Source organism: Protopterus annectens, chromosome 9.part0 (assembly GCF_019279795.1).
Source record: "Protopterus annectens isolate FY-2018-M chromosome 9.part0, PAN1.0, whole genome shotgun sequence".
In the NCBI taxonomy this organism is placed as follows: Eukaryota; Metazoa; Chordata; order Ceratodontiformes; family Protopteridae; genus Protopterus; species Protopterus annectens.
Window position 1 is genome coordinate 1,496,027,021 of NC_056743.1, and position 20,000 is coordinate 1,496,047,020.

At 37.5% G+C, this 20,000-nt stretch overlaps 1 protein-coding gene across 1 annotated transcript in view; it reads left to right on the forward strand.

The window, feature by feature from the left end:
- The window catches only part of LOC122812137 (shiftless antiviral inhibitor of ribosomal frameshifting protein homolog), a 773,241-nt gene that overhangs the window by 484,434 nt on the left and 268,807 nt on the right, over window positions 1–20,000 (forward strand). The window contains exon 7 of the mRNA XM_044084441.1: window positions 8–163. Within this exon, the coding sequence (XP_043940376.1) occupies window positions 8–163 (156 nt within the window). The remainder of the gene's footprint in view (window positions 1–7; window positions 164–20,000) is intronic.

Genomic DNA, 20,000 nt, shown 5'->3' on the forward strand with positions numbered 1-20,000 from the left:
CATGTAGGGCATAGCAGAACGATTCAGACAACTGCCCCTGACAGCAGAGAACCTGCGTCTGCACAATGAAGCCAAGCGACATCAGATTCCATGCAGACCAAGGCTGTTTGCTTGTCCAGAATGTAAACGGTCATGGTGGAGGAAAGTGCCAATTCGGAAAGAGGTAATGATGAGACTTACCTGTTAGTACTGCAGGCAGCTATCATGAGCAATGCAGTTTTTGTTAACTCACTGAGCCTATAAGGCACAATTTATTTTTGATTGACTTTTGACTGTGGCTAACTATCTTGTTTACAGTCAGAAAGTCTATAACAAAGATAAAACTCTTTAACAGTTTGTTGTCTTAAAGGTCAATTCCATCAGAGACTGTGTGTGTGTGTGTGTGTGTGTGTGTGTGTGTGTGTGTGTGTGTGCACGCGCATGTGCACGTGCTTGTGTGTGCACGCGTGTGTGTGTGTGTGTGTGTGTGTGTGTGTGTGTGTGTGTGTGTGTGTGTGGCATAGTCACATATGTCACTGTATCTTAATTTCCTATGTAATAACATTGCCTCTGCATCACTCTAAGAATATATAATTATTTAATAATTTGTTATACTCCAAATGGGGCTGATGGGGTCTGCCATGGTGATGTGAGTTTGTTTTGCAGCAGATTATCTTGTTTTCCTCAGACAATGTAACTGGTATATTTAACACAGCCTGTTTACTATTGTCTTCGTCTGCGCAGCTCAGTTTTAATATTCTGCTTAAAATCTTTTTGCATAGCTTGCTTTTGTTAAACCACTGTTTAAGCTATTGCACAGTACTTCAGGTAATCATATGCAAGTGAAAATTCACACTTGAAAACTTAGCAGTGGCTCCTACAGTCATTAAAACTCAACTTTATTTAATTTTGAAAGCAGCTTCATACTTACTTTTGTTCAACTGTTGTTTTATTACCATTGTGCTACTGAACAATTTCTACAATGACTCTACAATTTATCAGATGATGCAGTGAATTACAAGAAGGAAAATGTGAGATTTCACAGACAGAATATTCATAGACACTGCAAATGCACGTACAGACACGAAAGTGAGGGGTGTTTATACTATTTCCTTTTTTCTGGTAGCCTTGGTGGTGGATTAAAAAGGAAAAAAACTCTGGGTTGAGGAACGGATGATACTTGGATGAAGATGTCCTTTAACTCTCTGTTATAATATTCAATGTTAAAAGCGCTGTTTCTTTCTGCAAAATAACTTTGTTTATCTCATGCATTTATATTGGTGGGAAGCTCAAGGAACCATGTGGTTTAAGAAGATAGTGAAGAAGAGCTAAGATGAGCTAAAAGAAAATGGATACCCAGCCAAAAAGATTGCTAGTAAAACTATCATCTTGCTTTGCAGTATGGATGGTATCTCATGCTCATTTATGGAATGTGTGACACTGTAATGCTTCCCTACTGAAACATCAATGCAAAATAAGTGAAGCCTGATACTGTCAGCCACAAATGCTAATGTTTTGATATTCAAAACTCGCACATTTTTAGAAAAGCATTTCTGCAGGGGCTTGGCCTGCCTGCCTTCATCACACATATTGTGTGAGTGTGTGTGTGTGTGTGTATGTGTGTGTGTGTGTTTTGTGTGTGTGTGTGTCTGTGTAGATATCTCTGTCCCTCTCTCTCTCTCTCTCTCTACATATATATATATATATATATATATATATATATATATGTGTGTGTGTGTGTGTGTGATGGGAGGGACTGAGCTAGTGTTATGTATGTGTGAACACACACGCACATGCACACACGCACACACACACACACGCACACACACTCACACGCGCACACACACACACACACACACATTATATATATATATATATATATATATATATATATATATATATATATATATATATAGATGTGTGTGTGTGTATACACTAAATAGAAAATCACTTTATCTCACATTAAGAGGAATACTCTGAAATACAACTTTGGACTTGGTGCAAAGTACATCCACCGTCGCTGATTTCCAACAATCAGATTATTAAAATTTCTGTATTTGATATAACAAAAGGGGGCCTACTTAAAATCAAATTGTCTAGAGGAGGATAGATAAACTGGCATATATACCCTAGAAATCATATAAAAGAACACATATAACTGTTGCTGCTCTCCCATGGGCTCTCATCATGTTTTTCTTTTGCTAAGACAAGATTTCTAGAATTTATATAGTACTTCAAAAATGGCCTCACCAACTACTTGTAGAGAAAGCACATGTTTTTCTACTAACACTGTCCCATAGCCTCACAGCTATCCTTACTACCTTCCTACACTGACTTCCTACTTTTATCTGCTAATAGTCACTCACTGTTCCATATTTTGTGTTAGTAGCATCTTATTAACCTCTGTGCATACATATCCTAAGTTTTTATTTCCTGGGTACATTACATTTTGTTCTATTAAATATAAACTTCCTTCTCTAAGCATTAAGGCATAGTGGGAGGGGTAGGTATTATAGCAGGAGAGCTTCCACCTCAGGTACGATGGACCACAATATGTGCAGAGAGTCTCAGCTACAAGAAAAAAGCCTTTACCCTTCTGTAACACACAATTCAGTTTTGAAATGAACCATTTTAATTTATTTCACGTATTTCTAAAGAATTGATTTCGTTTTGGCCATTGTGCTCAGGTAACAGTCTAGCCATACTCACCTCTTAACCAACAATGATCTTTTATAACAGAATTACACTTTTCTCAACCTACTTGCTCTCCTTTCTCTACTGCTTAATACAAAGTGTAATACTTTGTGATAAGAGATGTCTCCTTAGTTCCAGAAGCATTCTGGGATAAATTCAACCAAGCTGGTGTTTCTTCAAATTTCCAGTTTCTGGCAGTTCTAGGATGTTTATAAAACAATGAGCTTGACTGTAGATAATGACTTTTCCACCATCTTACAGGCTTTTTTTGTCCCCCAGTCATGACAATAAAACCATGACCCTTTCTAGCCCATTTATTCCATCTCACGCCTTGCACTAGAAGGCAATCTAATCTTAATAACAGCCCTGCCCCATTCACTCAGCAGGCACTATGTAGTGCTTGGCTATGCCATGCTATAGTGAGTAGCACCACTCCTATCAGTCATCAGACACTATGTAATGCCTGACTATGCCAATCTACAGTGAGTAGTGCCACTCCTATCAGTCAGCAGGTACTATGTAATGTCTGACTATGCCAAGCTACAGTGAGTAGTGTCACTCCTATCAGTCATCAGACACTATGTAATGCCTGACTATGCCAAGCTACAGTGCGTAGTGCCACTCCTATCAGTCAGCAGGTACTATGAAAAGCTTGGCTATGTCAAGCTACAGTGAGTAGTGCCACTCCTATTAGTCATCAAGCACTATGTAGTGCTTGGCTATGCAATGCTATAGTGAGTAGCACCACTCCTATCAGTCATCAGACACTATGTAATGCCTCACTATGCCAAAATGCAGTGAGAAGCGCCACTCCTATCAGTCATCAGACACTATGTAATGCCTGACTATGCCAAGCTACAGTGAGTAGTGCCACTCCTATCAGTCAGCAGGTACTATGTAATGCCTGACTATGCCAAGCTGCAGTGAGTAGTGCTACTCCTATCAGTCATCAGACACTATGTAATGCCTGACTATGCCAAGCTGCAGTGAGTAGCGCCACTCCTATCAGTCAGCAGGCACTATGAAAAGCTTGGCTATGTCAAGCTACAGTGAGTAGTGCCACTCCTATTAGTCATCAAGCACTATGTAATGCCTGGCTATGCCAAGCTGCAGTGAGTAGCATCACTCCTATCAGTCAACAGGCACTATGTAATGTCTGACTATACTAAACTACAGTGAGTAGCACCAGTCCTACCATCCACCAGGGACTGTGTATTACTTCCCTATGCCAAGCTGCAGTGAATATGCACTTCTGCACCCTCTAAGTGCTCTGCTGGCATGGCTTCACTCACTGTCAAGGTCCGAGGAGGGAATTCCATTCGCTTTGGCTCCCTGGAATGAATGAACATGACTTATCTACTCATTCCCATTTTTTCCAAGTCAGCTTCTCCTGTGTCAGGACCGCAAATTGAACTTGTGTCACCATGGACATAGTCAAGTCCAAGATCTTTTGCACCGAGTATCCATATTTTAACCAACTCAGTCATCTCTCTACTTATTGGAAAAATAACAACTTCTATTTATCCAAAAGATCCTTCATGAGGATTGCCTTATCTGTGTTCCATGCATTTCTTGGACTTACTCACAAAATTCTGCTCTCTTGATGCATACCTATCAGTAGCCATTTCTGATTCAGAGATATCCTACCATTTCTGTGCCTGAAGGGAGATGCCTGTGCCATTGTGATGCATGGGTTGCCACAGGCAGCACAATGGAATGGTTTCCAGTAGGGCACATACATACATACAAATATTTCAAGCACAGGCATTAATGCCGATATACCAAAACAGTTGTTCCCAGAATATGTGCCCATGCTGTTCTACAAATATCCAAATCAGTTCTTGCTTTAATGAAATGTGGTAGTCTATTCCATGCATCAGCTCCTCCTGAGAGCCAATTAGCACACTTCTCATTCCTACAGAATCTTCTACATGGGTTGTCTGATGATTCTCTACTACTTTTTGATAACCCCAAACATTCCCAAAAGTAGTTATCTCTAAATGCCTTATATACCTGAACAAGGTCTTCTCTTAAATATCTATGTGAGATATGGTACAAGCTCCAATATTTTAGTCTTTCATAATAACTTACATTTTCACATCCACAGATGCCGTTTGTATATTCAAGCTGTACTCTTTCCAGTTTACTTAAGCTTGTTTTCTTAAAAAGTTTCCATACTGTTATTCCATACTCAGGTTTGGGTCTAATATAGCAGACAAGCGATGACTTCATAATTTCTGATTTCCTAGAGTTTATAAATATTTTTATACAATCTATAGTTCTATAACCATCATTAACCAATTGGTTGGTATGATTAGAAAAACTCAAAGTTGGATCTACCCATTTACCGGGTCTATATTACCAGATCAAAAACCCATTTCAGTGAACACCACAAGACCGACACGAACCGCAAATACGTCGAACCTCCTAAACCTCGAAATTTCAAATCTCAAATCATCATAGTTAGCCAACACCACCACGCGCTACTTACTACATACACAAACATAATAAATAAAACTCATACATACACTTACCAAACCCTACTTCTAACCCTACACTAAACATTACATACATTACTATCTATGCATTTACCTTAACCCGCACCCTAACCCTAAGGTCCATAACTATCGCACACTTACCCTACAGACATATACCCAAACAAAACAAATAATCCACACACATACACTTAACAAAACCCTACTTCTAACCCTACACTAAACCTTACATACATTACCTATCTATGCACTTAGCTTAACCTGTACCCTAACCCTAAAGTCCATAACTATCGCACACTTACCTTACAGAGCTATACCGCAGACAGGCCAACCATGACACTTTGACATTTTATGTTTCACGGTTTTTAATGTTCCCCATTACCGTAGTTCATGCTATACGTGTCGGTCTTGTGGTGTTCGCTGAAACGGATTTTCGATCTAGTAATATAGACCCCATTTACCCAGGTCCCTTAAATTAGTCTACAGTTTCAATCACTGTGTGCTGTATTAAGTATTCACCTTTCAGTGTATGTCTCCCAAATGTCATATGCGTAGCTTTTGTTACATTTATCAACATATTGTTCTCCTGTGCCCAAATGGTTAATTTAGTCAAGTTCTTTTGCAGAAATGCCCTGTCTGAAACACATGTAATCCGTTTACCCAATTTCAAGTCATCTACATACAGACTGTAGAACACCTCAGATCAAAAAGATAGATTTGAATGATACATTCTAAAGAAGTATGGGCCTAGGGCAGAGCCCTGTGGGACACCCTGACTGTAACCAAGGATTTCACCTGTCCAGGTGCTGTATGATACTTGCCATTTCCTAACTGTAAGCCATGCAGCTATCCATCTTATCAAGAGTACATCAATACCTAGTTCTAATTTACTGATCAGTGTTTTGTGTATGACCCTCTCAAATGCTGAAATGAAACCTATATAAATTACATCACAGCACAATTGTCCATTCATAACTTTTTATATATTGTTATAGAGCATCATGTTACAGGTGGTAATAGATCTATTTTCAACATATGCATGCCAATATATGGTTTCAAGTCCCAACCTTTCCAGCTGTGACAATTTATCCAATGTAACCTTTTCCATTATTTTTCCATGACATGATAGTAAACTTAAGGGTCTGTATGACTCTGGGTTTGTCCTACTTCCCTTTCCCTTAAAGACAGGTTTAACAAGTGCATGTCTCCACTTTTGAGGAATCTCTCCATATTTATATGACCTAGTAAATAACAGATATAATGGCACAGCTTATGCCAAAGTGTAATCAGGTTATTCATACTAATTCACAACTCACAATTTTGCCCTGAGTGTGAATACTTCTCTCACCCCCAGGATGGGCATGCGAACCCTTCCTGTTTGTGCTGTTAAACACCTGAGTTGCTATTTGAATACTGGCCACCTAGGCCATACTTAGGGCTTTATTCTTGTATGTCACTGGGGCAGGCAAACTATATGAAGTGTAATGTAGAAACTAGATATATATATATGTATATATATATATATATATATATAGAGAGAGAGAGAGAGAGAGATAAAAACACAATTAGAATCAATTAATTGTAGAAATAACCAATAAAAGAAACATAAAAATAGGTCACACTATTAATTGCTATATCTTACTTATCTGTTAGATTCATCATTAACCTAAGAACATATTTGAAAAGTGTTTATCTGTAAGATGATTTTTTTCACTGTATATTTGTTTCATACCTGGAGTTTAGTTGATGCTTGGTAGTTGGTACTAATTTACTGTTATAAGTTTCATTGTTATATCTCTAAGTATATTTTACTTAAAGCTTACAAATGAGTGTAAATCAAACAGAAATTATTTAGGATATTACTTACTAGCTATCTATATGACCTAGTATAGAGAATATCTTGTCTACTTGAAGTTGTGAATTCTAGTCATTATCTAATTTATACCTTTTCACTGTTAATTTTAAACTCAAGTTATTTCTTAACTTAAGCAAAACAGTGTTGGCACAAATGCAATCTGTCATTTTCTTCAACAAAGTGTGTTGTATTCCAAATTTGGATTTACTGACAGAAAGTCAATTGAAAACAAATTTTATGGGAGGTTATACGTATTAGTCATTGTTTCATGGATGTCCACCTAACATTTGTTTGTTAGAAATGTGCCATAATAACTAACTAATAACTAAAAACTAGTAGCAAAACGGGCAATACTATTGTAGCAAGTTGCTAGTTTATTTAGGTTAGTCTTTTTAAGGTTAGTGAAAATAGGTGAGGCGTAAAAGAGAGTAGATATCAGATGGGAGTGGGCGATAGTTGCTCTAGAAGCAGGTGTAAGAAATGGTTTAATTCGGTATAATGATCCTATTTTTTTGTTAACAGTTTTGATGATGTTATTGATATGTTGATCAAAAGTGAGATTGTTGTCAATGGTTATTCCTAGCAGTTTAGTTGTTGTGTCAGGGGAGATGACAGTGGTGTCATTAGATAGGATGTTGAAGTTTAATGGGGAGGCTCGAGTGGTAGGAGTAAAAAGGAGAAGTTTGGTTTTTTTAGCATTGAGGAGGAGGTACCGTCTAGTAAACCAATTTTCTACAGTGTTGAAAGTAGTTTGAGTTAGAGACAGTAGTTCTGAAGAGGTAGATGCTGAACAGATAATAGTGGAGTCGTCAGCATATTGGATGCAGGTAGCTTGAGGGATTACAGTGTTGAGATCGTTTATGTAAAGGAGAAGAGAAGAGGGCCTAGAATGGAGCCTGTGGGACTCCAATAGAGACAGGCAATAAGGAAGAAATGTGATTGTCCCAACGAACGGCTTGATGTCTGTTGCTAAGATAGGAAGTAAACCATTTTAAAGCCAGGTTATCAAATGAGAGGGATTCAAGGATGTTAATAAGGGAAGAATGGTTCACCATGTCAAAAGCTTTGGAGAGGTCAATGAATAGAGCAGAGGTGAAAAGATTGGAGTTACGATAGTTGTTGATGGTATCAACAAAGGAAAGGAGGGCAGTGGAGGTGCTATGGTGGGGTCTAAAGCCATGTTGACAATTGGCTATTATGTTGTGTAAAGAGAGATACTGTACAAGTTGCTGATGGATACATTTTTCCATAATCTTAGCTAGAGGTGACAGTAGAGCAATAGGTCTAAAGTTAGTGTAGTCTAATGAGTTACCTCCTTAATTCAATATGTTCACAATGTTCACCCAAAACCAAGCATTTCACAATACAGTTACATAGACGGATACTAAAAGTAATCAGCCTAGTTATCAAGTAGTAAAGGAAAATAGCGTTCCTGACTAACTTTATATTGTAACACATTGGATATTGTTTTTCTTAACTTCAGATAAAAATGGGTCAAAGCAAAATATCCACTGTAAGCCTGTTAAATAACGAAGCTAGAAGTTTCAAATGTACATCAAGATTTGGACAAAGAACCTAGTCAACAGCTTGTTGTTGCCAGAGACTGTCTGCTAGATGAATTCACAGACTTATGAATCCTGGCCAACAGAAAATTAGACTGCTGGAAGCAGTGGGACCGCTGATGGAATGGGGGTAATGCCTGACATCAGTACAAGCTGTACCCAGAGCTTTATCTGGTGCCCCTCAACTGTAAGAGAAGAAAGATCTTCTTTGTCAAAAATACCTCATATTAAGTGCTTCAGCACTGACTGCAAATGCACTGTTGGAATTCATTACCGAATACATGTAATGGGCTACTACCCCCTAACATCTTGCACCCAGAGTAACCGCCACCTTAGCCCTTACTGTTCCTCAGTTTACAGGCTTTATACTCAGGAAGCACACATTTATGGCAATGGTTTACTTAGCTTCCATAGCCAAGTGGTTAGATATTTTGTATGTTACTCTGAGCTGAGCACTGAGAGGTAGTGGTGCTGTGGTAGCATTGTCACCTCACAGTAAGACGTTGTTGCATTCGATTCTCAGCTAGAGTGTCTTCTGTGTGGAGGCATGCATGAATGAGCATGCCTTCGTTGAAGGTTGTGCATCAGGGCTGGTAGCTCGGCACGTAAAAATCCACTACCAAACATTAGCGGACCGGAGTTCCATTGTGGCGACCCCTAACCGGGATAAGCCGAAAGACACAACAACTCTGAGCTGAGCATGTAGCTTTTGTTCTGGCATTTGAATATGTGCAATAAATGAAAGTGATGGAGCCATTAAAAGGTCTAGGTATTTTTGTTTGGTAACAAAGGGTAACAGATGATTATAGGGGTCAAGGATATGGAGTGGATGAGCTTTAGATAATCATTTGTTAGTATAGAATTGCATATTTGTGGATTTATTGCTATTTAATACATGTTTTTTACTGTTTACTCTCATATGTAGTAAGTTTTAGACCACTGCTATCAGTGCAACCCTTAATGTTCATAATTTTTTTCTTTTGTTTTTCTCTTTATAATTAATTTCGTATTTGCATTGTTATTTTTAATAGTTTTGTCCTGTATGTTTATCTTTGCTGGGGTTCTTTCCCCATGGGTCTCCACTGAAAATTGTTGCTTACTTTCAATGCAATGCAAACAGCTAATAACCTTTTCTTTTTGCAATTATTTTGTATTGTGATTATGTAATATTTGTATATTGTCACTTTATCTTTACTTTTGTTTGTTGGGGGTTTGTTTGCAAAGTTAGTTAGACTAACCCTGTTACAAATGTGAAATAAAATAAATAAATACATATATAAATAAATAAATAAGTAAGTAAATACATGTTTGTTGGCATACATCCAGTTCCACAGCAACATCAAGCCATTTTGTTGAAGCTGAGTGATTTTTTTTAGACAAAAAACATTGAATTACCACTTATGACCTAGGCAATCATACATTTATATAAATGAAGCAAACCATACTGACATATTTTCAGTTGCAAACATTTTACATCCCATGTTATCTTCTATACAACCAAGCCTGATAGCTTAGAAGTTAAGGCACAGGATTTCCAACTGGTAGACCTGGGTTCAAAATGGGGTTAGGACACAACTGGGTAGCAGCAGCAGTAGTATCTGTGTAGAAGAAAGTCCTGTCAGTCTAGTTTTGTAATATGCCACAAGAACCCTATACGGCCTACCCACAAAGTCACCATAAGTTGACTTTGACTTGAGGTAACTACTACTACTAATCTTCTATATAGTTATTGTCAATCGAACATTACATAGCTCATTCAGTTCCTACCTTCCCCTTAAACCTCTTTCCTCCTTTAAAACATTATTCTGTGTATATTGTTCCCGTGATTCTCGTTATTTCTTTGTAATTTCCTAGTACCCTTTTCTAAAGATCCCACTTCCTGTTCTTTTATCACTGTTACTATATTCACTACTTCTAGTACAGTTGGTTTAGAGTTTGATTTCCATTTTCTAGTAATTGCTTTTTTGGCAGCCACCAGAATTAAACTCAGTCAGGCCTTGATAAAAAAAAATAATTTCCTTATTACACCAGTTTGCTCACACAGTATTTCTAACACAGTAGTCTGTAGGGATGTTTTTAAGTTTGTCAACTTTTTACACAACCCAAATATGTATTCCCAATTAGAAGTAAAAAACAAGTATCAAACCAACACGGCTAGGCAAAAACTCTATTTATTGAACATAAAAAAAGTGATAAAAATGAGCACTTTTGCGATAACACTATTGCTTCTTCAGGCTAATAAACAAGTAGAAAGACATGAGTTTAAAAAGAAAGCAAGACCAATCAGCTATCATATGCAAATCTGATAAATTAACTAAAAGGTACACACACACAAGCAATGCAACAATTGTTATAAATACAAGGGAAACGGTACAAATAAAATCTTACCCCGGGATTCATGTGAAGCTCAGCGCAAGACCGGTGTTAGGCTTGCGCCGACCGTGTGGCATGTAGATGGCGCAGTAGTGCCAAATGCATATTAATGAAGGCGCGCTGCCGCCACAGCCATGTGCACAGGAAACGAGCGCGAGTGCATAGGGCATGTCGAAGTGCCGCATGGAGGCGTGGAACTGTCAGCTGTCGACGTGCAACCTAAAATGCTTGAATATAACAATTTTCCTGCAATAGTAATCACACCTGTCAGTGTCCGTGGATACTGAAACGTATGCAAAGCATGCAAGACAGTTCTTGCGAATACAAAATTAAGAAGCAAACACAAATGCACGGTAGGGAATATCGAGTCTCCATTCCTCAAACAAATGACATTGAAAACCGTGTGCCCATATTCTAATGCAGTGTAGATAGTTATACCAAGTAGAAGTGAAACATATCATGTTAGTGCGCCGCCAATAGCTACGTCTAGCCCAATGGTCAGGGTTACCAGCTGTCCCACATTGTGAGGGATACTACACAGCTGGGCAGATGTGTCATACCAAAACCATGATAAATGTAAATATCTAGCGACCCTATGACAGAATTATATCCAACATTGCATGTAATAGTCACATACAATAGGTATGTCCGTATGTAACATACCACATGTGACAAGAAATAGAATAAGTAAGAAAACTAAACAGAAGGAGCATAAAAACTGCCACAACAATACGCTAACGTAGGCAGAAAGGAAAAGTATTATCTGTAGTGCTGACCGTGGGTATGTGTTGTCCTGTAAAATCAGATTTGTGTCTGGAATATATCCCATCCTGGACATATGAAAAGGTGGCACCCTACCAATGGTCAGAGCAGTCGTCCAAAATCTGCCCATATGTAGTCCAAGCCGTACTTGTCAGGATGTGTCACAGTTGAATGGGTATTACCCAGGTGTACCAATCTTGTCATGAAAGTTAAGTATGGGCGTGTACCTATGTGCGTGATGTACAGCATGTGGAAGGTGAAACATGCCAGGGTAGTCCACACAACCATACAGGTACCTGACATATGTAGTGCATGCAATGTGTTCCCTTGACCATCAACCAAAGAAGTGATGGATGGAGTGTCAGGAATGTGTGTGTGGGGGGGATGGGTAATGGTATAATCCACAAAGGCGAGACTGTGTTGGATGAAGAATAGGTGAACTGGAGGTGTATGAGGGAGCAGCAGGTGAATCAGAAAGAAACACAAAGAACAAGTATACACATTTGCAATACAACCTGACAGGCCATACTGTAGAACACAATCACACAAACATATGAATATTAAATTGTGCGATACACATGTACAGAAACGTCACCGGCACATACCCACAGAATGGTCTGGATGGAACTGGCCCATCCAAATGCAACACACCTGGATGCATAATTGAATACCTATCATCCCCTCCACAGCACACAACCTGCCCCCATACCTGAACATCCACCAAATCCAGCCATACTCGGCCTACTAGCTTGGCGCAGCCATATCTACACATAGTGACCACTACTCATATGTAGTAGGCAGTGTCACCCTAGGCAGTGTCAGGATTACAAACTATGCATCCCTTGCATGTAAAACCCTAACACATTTTTGTAAAGCCAAAAGAATGGACAGTATTGGTCTTGTTCAATTTTTGGATATCCCTCATGGGATAAGTAACCTGTGTAAACATCAGACTGGGTATCACGACACGATGTCCAGTCCTGTAGACATCCGGACACAAGTTGAATGTGCAGTAGTGGTGCATGAGACTGTTCAGCCCTAGACGGTCACGCAGAACCTACTACCCGGGATCAAACTCCTGCCCGTGATGCACATCTCCCCACATGAATAATCAAGAGAATATATTGTACACATTCGCATAGTGGCACTTGGAAATAAGGTGATTAAGGTGCTGACATAAACAGGGTACCTCCTGACCCACTGTGTGAGGGACAGTCGCTGTTTGGGTAGGTGTGTCCTGACCAAGAATGATACAATGGCAAATGTCCTGTGATTGTAGGAAATAACTATGTACCATACTTCATGTAACAGTTGCCTAAAGCAGTCATGTCTGGATATAAAATATGTAATTCGTACAAGAAACAGAATAAGCAACTAAAGTGCTAAAGGAATAGGCTCTCAGCTAGGGAAATATTGAATGTTCTAAACCCTGCACTGACCGTGGGTATGTGTTGGCCTAAACAATCTGTTGTCTCCAGAATATATCCCATCCTGTACATATGAAAATGTGGCAAACCTACCAATGGTCAGAGCATTCGCACAATAACTGGCCAGCCTCTTCACAAAGCCACTCACAAAGCCAGTGACCTTTAGAGGAAAGGTGTTGAATGAGAATGACTAATGACAAGAATTAAGAGTAATAGATGCTGTTAACTGCAGAAAATAAGTAGTAATACATATGTCTCCGAATCTGTCAACACGTTCCAAGTTAATAGTACTAATATTGTAGACGTGTCCGTGATTGTCCCTGATTTGTCATTGCCTTGTCCCTGTCACTGTTGAAATTAGTCCCCAAGTATCACAGAGGTCCGTACACATATGTACACCAACCAACTGTCACATTTGTTGACAGGACTATTGCATACCTGTAGTGAATTCATAAGTGATGTCCAGAATAATATTCATCATATATATGAATGAATGAAATAGTCAAATGTGAAGGGAAACCCCAGTGGAAACCCCCCCACCCTGTATCATGTAGTGGAACCACCCCCCCACCCTATATTATGTAGTGCCAACCTAATAATGTGGTCAGAGGTACCCAAACCCCTGCGTCTGTAAACACAGGTAGAATGTTAAAATCGGGACCAACTCTGTCCATGTGCTACATCTGACATTTGAACAGGTACATGGCAGTTCCAGTCACCAGTCGGACAAGCCTAAACCCAGACCAGCACATGAACACCCTGACAATCAAACACATGTATGTGCCAGGACTATAAGCGTTGTAGTTCTGAATATCCTTGGAGTGAGTAAACATGCAGCACGGGTCCAGAGCAGTAGGGAATAGGGAATATCACAAGTGTAGTACTGCGGTTTTCCCAGCAGGAGAATGGATGCCTGCTGTGTAAGTGAAGCGGTGAGCCATATGTTAGGGTAGCTATGAACCATGAGTATACATATAAATGAGGCAGAACACCAATAGTGTAGTGGTTATAGCATCTGCCTAATGTAAAGGCATTCCCGGTTCAAGTACGATTATAGTACATATCAATTTATTGTGTAATGAATGCCTCTGTGCTGTAAAGCCAACATTTAAACATGTAAAGGTGAATGCGTGTTTCACATGGGGCCATTAACTGGATTCCATCAATCAAAGTGGTACTGTCATAAGGAATAAGGCACATGTAAGCACAAAGAAGTGGCAGTAAACATATGTAACTCACAATAAGGAGATGTAAGTGCGCCTGCACGGGTGTAAGCAGCTTTTAGCATAGCAAATGTATGTTGTTTTGTACATATATATATATATATATATATATATATATATATATATATATATATCTAGATAGATAGATATGTGTATAGATAAATATCCACAGACATAAAAGAAATATGCAATTATATATATATGACCAAAATGTAAATGTGCGTCTCCAACGATGTAAATTTCTCTCTGCCCACCAAACACAGACCAAATAATACAATAGTAACTGTGGCTGAGAGATAACCAAGGTGTCTTAGTATTCCATACATATACTAGTCAATAGAATATAAATTCACCATATAAGTAACGAACCAAAAAGATGTAAAAATCCACCATATAAAAAGAAAAAGTCTGTTTATTGCATAAAACAAATCGGTAAGCGCTTTCACTGTGGCTTCGTCAGACCATTAACATTCAAAAATACCATCCTAATTACTTTTATATAGATCACACGCCTAGTTAAACACTTACAATCAAGACATTAAAGCTGTACACTTCAACTTATGCATTCACGACAATTGTGAGAGCATATCATATTCACAAGTTCCTTAATGTGCGTAAACATTGTATTACAGATGTCCCTTGCAAACAACATAGCAAAACTGCAACATAATAATTAAAATCCAATATATGAGTTTTTTAAAAATAAATGCCTCAACGGCAACGTATAATAAACTAAGCCAAATGATGTTGCTGTGAAAACGTGCAGCATTTTACTGACAATACGTGAATTCATGCCGTAATCAATCTTATACTCATAAAAAATGCATTAAATAATAAAAAACCTGCTAGTATAAATATAAGATGTTCACTCGTCAACTGCTCATAACTACTTGACCCCAAAATATACAAGTAGTGTAAACGTATACTTTATTAGATATTACCAAATAAGATGGAGTTTTCTTAATGAACACTATCAATTACTTTAAAGCTGTAGATGCAGAGAACTACTGCATATTTCTAAAAAATATTCTAACATCAACGAATACAAATCCTCTCTGATCCTATATGCTGGTATTTACAATTGTGTAAACGAATAACTATATGTATAATGCGCAAGTATATTCCATGCTACGAACCTGCTATAGTTATCAAATGTCAGCCATTAATTTAATACATGTCTAAAAAGCATCCTTCACATTTGCGTACTAAACGTAATAGAACGTTGAAATGTACCCATCTACTAACTCATTATTATTATTGTGAGATCGCGCTTGAAGAAATATAAACTCTCTTCATATTATAATTAATAATAAATAAATAATACAAAATTCTTGCTGCAATAGTAGTTTCAACGTGCATAGCAACTTACGTGAGTAAAAAAAGGGAGATAAATAACTTACTGCTACTACAGCCAAACATTCATATGCCTCAAAACACTTGTTGATTGTCCATACCATTCAGAAGTAATACATAGAGTGCAAACTGGCAGAAAATACCTCAACAATGCATTAAAATAAAACGATGGTGGTAATAATCCTATGCTACCCTTATCACAATATTATCATCATTACCAATAATTAATTACTTTCCCATTATTCTTCTAATACTGCATTATTAAATTCATAATTAAATATCATAAAAAATTTTGTATATGTATTTATACATAAACATATCACTTATGAAATCTATTTTATTGTTCATATATTCATTTAATACGCCTAGCCTTCAATACTGGTTTAATAGAAGCTCTCTCATTTAGGCCCTTACCCTTGTCTGACCTAAATCTCATCATCCAATTAACTTCTCTTCTTTCGGTGGTATTATGAATATTGCCTTCCCTAACCATTGGGAGAATGTTATCTATGGTCATAAACGTAAAAGTATGTTGTTGACCATAATTACTAATGTGTTTAGCTAAAGCATTATTCATATACTGAATTCTAATGGCATAAAGGTGTTCTCTAATCCTAGTCTTAAGTGTCCTATTAGTCTTACCAACATAGAACGCCTGGCATACTTGACATATAGCTAAATACACCAAATTTTCAGTATTACAAGTGGCATTAACTTTAAAGGAGAAGGTTTGTCGTGTGTCTGGATGTATAAATATGTTACCTCTTTCTATGTGATTACAATAATTACATCATCCACAGGGATATGTTCCTAAAAATTAATCATTGTCCTGTCCCTCTTCACGATGACATAATAGTTTTTTAAGATTGCTTCTATTCTTATATTGAAAAGTTGGTTTTGTTCCTACTATCTGTGCAATCTCCTCACTGCTAGTCAAAATCCGCCAATGTCTATTAATAATGTCTATAATATCCTTTCTGTCATTGGTGTAGTACATTTGTATTCTCACTTGATTATTGGAAATTCGTGTAATCTCTTTTTCATTAGTTTGATTAGAGTAATATGGGGCAGCTCTACTCGTTCTTAATTTGTATATATCCATTAAATTACGTTCAATTTCACATTGTTGATAACCATGTTGTGATAATCTACATCTGAATCTATCTATCTCTTGCTGGAATCCATCATGTGATGCATTAAGCCTGGAAATTCTCATACCCTGTCCTTTTATTATGTTGTCAGATATGTGACGTGGATGCATACTTGTCCTATATAGAAGTGCATTTCTATAGCAGTTCTTCCTATAGACTCCGGTGTTAACATGATCTTCTATCACTCTCTGTACAAAAACATCCAGAAACTCTATATGATCAGTTGAATATTCATATGTAGACTTAAGATGGGGAGTGAAGTTATTAATAACTATAACAAAATTGTGCAAATCTACATGACTGCCCTCCCAAACGAGGAAGACGTCATCCACAAAACGTCTATAAAATCGCACATGCGAAAGATACAACACAATCTTGAATAATACCTCTTCCTCCCACATTGCTAGGTACATGTTGGTGTAGCTGTTGGCACATGAGGTGCCCATAGCTACGCCCTCTACCTGTATGAATACACTATCCTGATAAACAAAGACATTGTTCTCCAATGTAATTTCCATAAACATAGCTATAAGGTCTATATGTTCATCTGTATAGCAAGTGTGTATGGTCAAATATTTTTTGATGGCTACTACGCCATCTACATTGGGAATGATAGTAAATAATGATTGAATGTCTAAAGTGACAAATGTCATATCTGCTGTCATATTCACTTGATTAAAATGATCATATAGATCACCAAGAAATTGTTTGGTGTCCTTTAAAATGAAATCATTTTGTTCTACAATGGGTCTAAGGTACTTCTCAACATAAAGGGAGAAAGGCTCTGTTGACCATCCACCACCAGAGATGATGGGTCTCATTGGGGGATTAGTACCATGTTTGTGAATTTTAGGGATCCCATTAATGCTCGGTAATAAAGGGTAATCAACATGTAGGAAGGTAGTTAATTCACTATCTATAGTATGACTATTCTCCAGTTCGACAACAATGTCGGCCATTTTTTGTTTAATATTATCAAGTTGGTGTTTAGTGATGGCTTTATAATATTTACCATCTGATAACATATTACTCATACTTGTATTATAATGAGAGGTGTCCATAACTACCAATGGACCCCCTTTGTCAGCTGGTCTAAAGACTATGTTCCTATCAGATCTAAGTCTACTAAGTGCCTGTCTCTCTTGGAATGACAAGTTGTTAAACCTCCTATATTATTGGTAGTAGATGCAAATTGCTCATATACATCGTCTTCCACCATTTTATAGAAAGCTTCTAACAAGGGGTGATTATGGGGGTACAAATTCACTTAATCTCTTCAAGGGTCATTGTGAGATACCCAAATTGTCTCCAAAATGATGTCTAAGCATCACATTTCTAATAAATAGTTTCAAATCAGTAAGCACATCAGTGATTCTGCTGTTCACGGTCGGAATAAAAGTTAAACCTTTATTCAACAAACTTAATTCATGTTCATCAACAGTCTGTGGGATGTATTCCAGACTAAATCTGTGTCTATTTGTTCCACATCTTTTTGAGTGTCTGCCCTTGTGTCCTCTCCCCTGAAAACTTGCTCTTCTGCCTCCCCCGACTGGCAGAGTGATCTTGTTTGTCCACCCTCCCCAGGGTTATAGGGAGGGGGAACTGTGGAAAAATTGTTTGATTTGACTTGGACTGATCTAATATATTAACACTCGTTGTTTTAGGTTATACTACTGGAATTTCCGTCAGTGGAATGGATTATTCTGGACTCCTCACTGATCGATGAGTATCTGTAGTTGGTGCCTCAGAAACTGAAATTGATGTATGAAGTTGCTGTTGAACAATAGGCAGCGCTGTTCTGCTATCATGAATAGTAGACGTATTGGATGGACTAGACTGTCTTAACTGTTCACGCTGTTGGTGGATGGGAGTAATGATATCTAATGTGGTATGGGTAGGAATAGATGATGTCCTAGGCCAAGCAAATACTTGTGATGTACGGAAATCACGCACATCTCTATCTATCTTATTCTTCTTCTGTTGTAAGAGACGCCTTTCATATGCTATAATACCATCTAGCATGTTAGTGATAGCTCGATTCACCAGTGACTCAGGACAATGACTCATTTTTAGGAACATATCCCTGTGGACGATGTAATTATTGTAATCACATAGAAAGAGGTAACATATTTATACATCCAGACACACGACAAACCTTCTCCTTTAAAGTTAATGCCACTTGTAATACTGAAAATTTGGTGTATTTAGCTATATGTCAAGTATGCCAGGCGTTCTATGTTGGTAAGACTAATAGGACACTTAGAACTAGGATTAGAGAACACCTTTATGCCATTAGAATTCAGTATATGAATAATGCTTTAGTTAAACACGTTAGTAATTATGGTCAACAACATACTTTTATGTTTATGACCATAGATAACATTCTCCCAATGGTTAGGGAAGGCAATATTCATAATACCACCGAAAGAAGAGAAGTTAATTGGATGATGAGATTTAGGGCAGACAAGGGTAAGGGCCTAAATGAGAGAGCTTCTATTAAACCAGTATTGAAGGCTAGGCGTATTAAATGAATATATGAACAATAAAATAGATTTCATAAGTAATATGTTTATGTATAAATACATATACAAAATATTTTATGATATTTAATTATGAATTTAATAATGCAGTATTAGAAGAATAATGGGAAAGTAATTAATTATTGTTAATGATGATAATATTGTGATAAGGGTAGCATAGGATTATTACCACCATCGTTTTATTTTAATGCATTGTTGAGGTATTTTCTGCCAGGTTTGCACTCTATGTATTACTTCTGAATGGTATGGACAATCAACAAGTGTTTTGAGGCATATGAATGTTTGGCTGTAGTAGCAGTAAGTTATTTATCTCCCTTTTTTTACTCACGTAAGTTGCTATGCATGTTGAAGCTACTATTGCAGCAAGAATTTTGTATTATTTATTTATTATTAATTATAATATGAAGAGAGTTTATATTTCTTCAAGCGCGATCTCACAATAATAATAGTGAGTTAGTAGATGGGTACATTTCAACGTTCTATTACGTTTAGTACGCAAATGTGAAGGATGCTTTTTAGACATGTATTAAATTAATGGCTGACATTTGATAACTATAGCAGGTTCGTAGCATGGAATATACTTGCG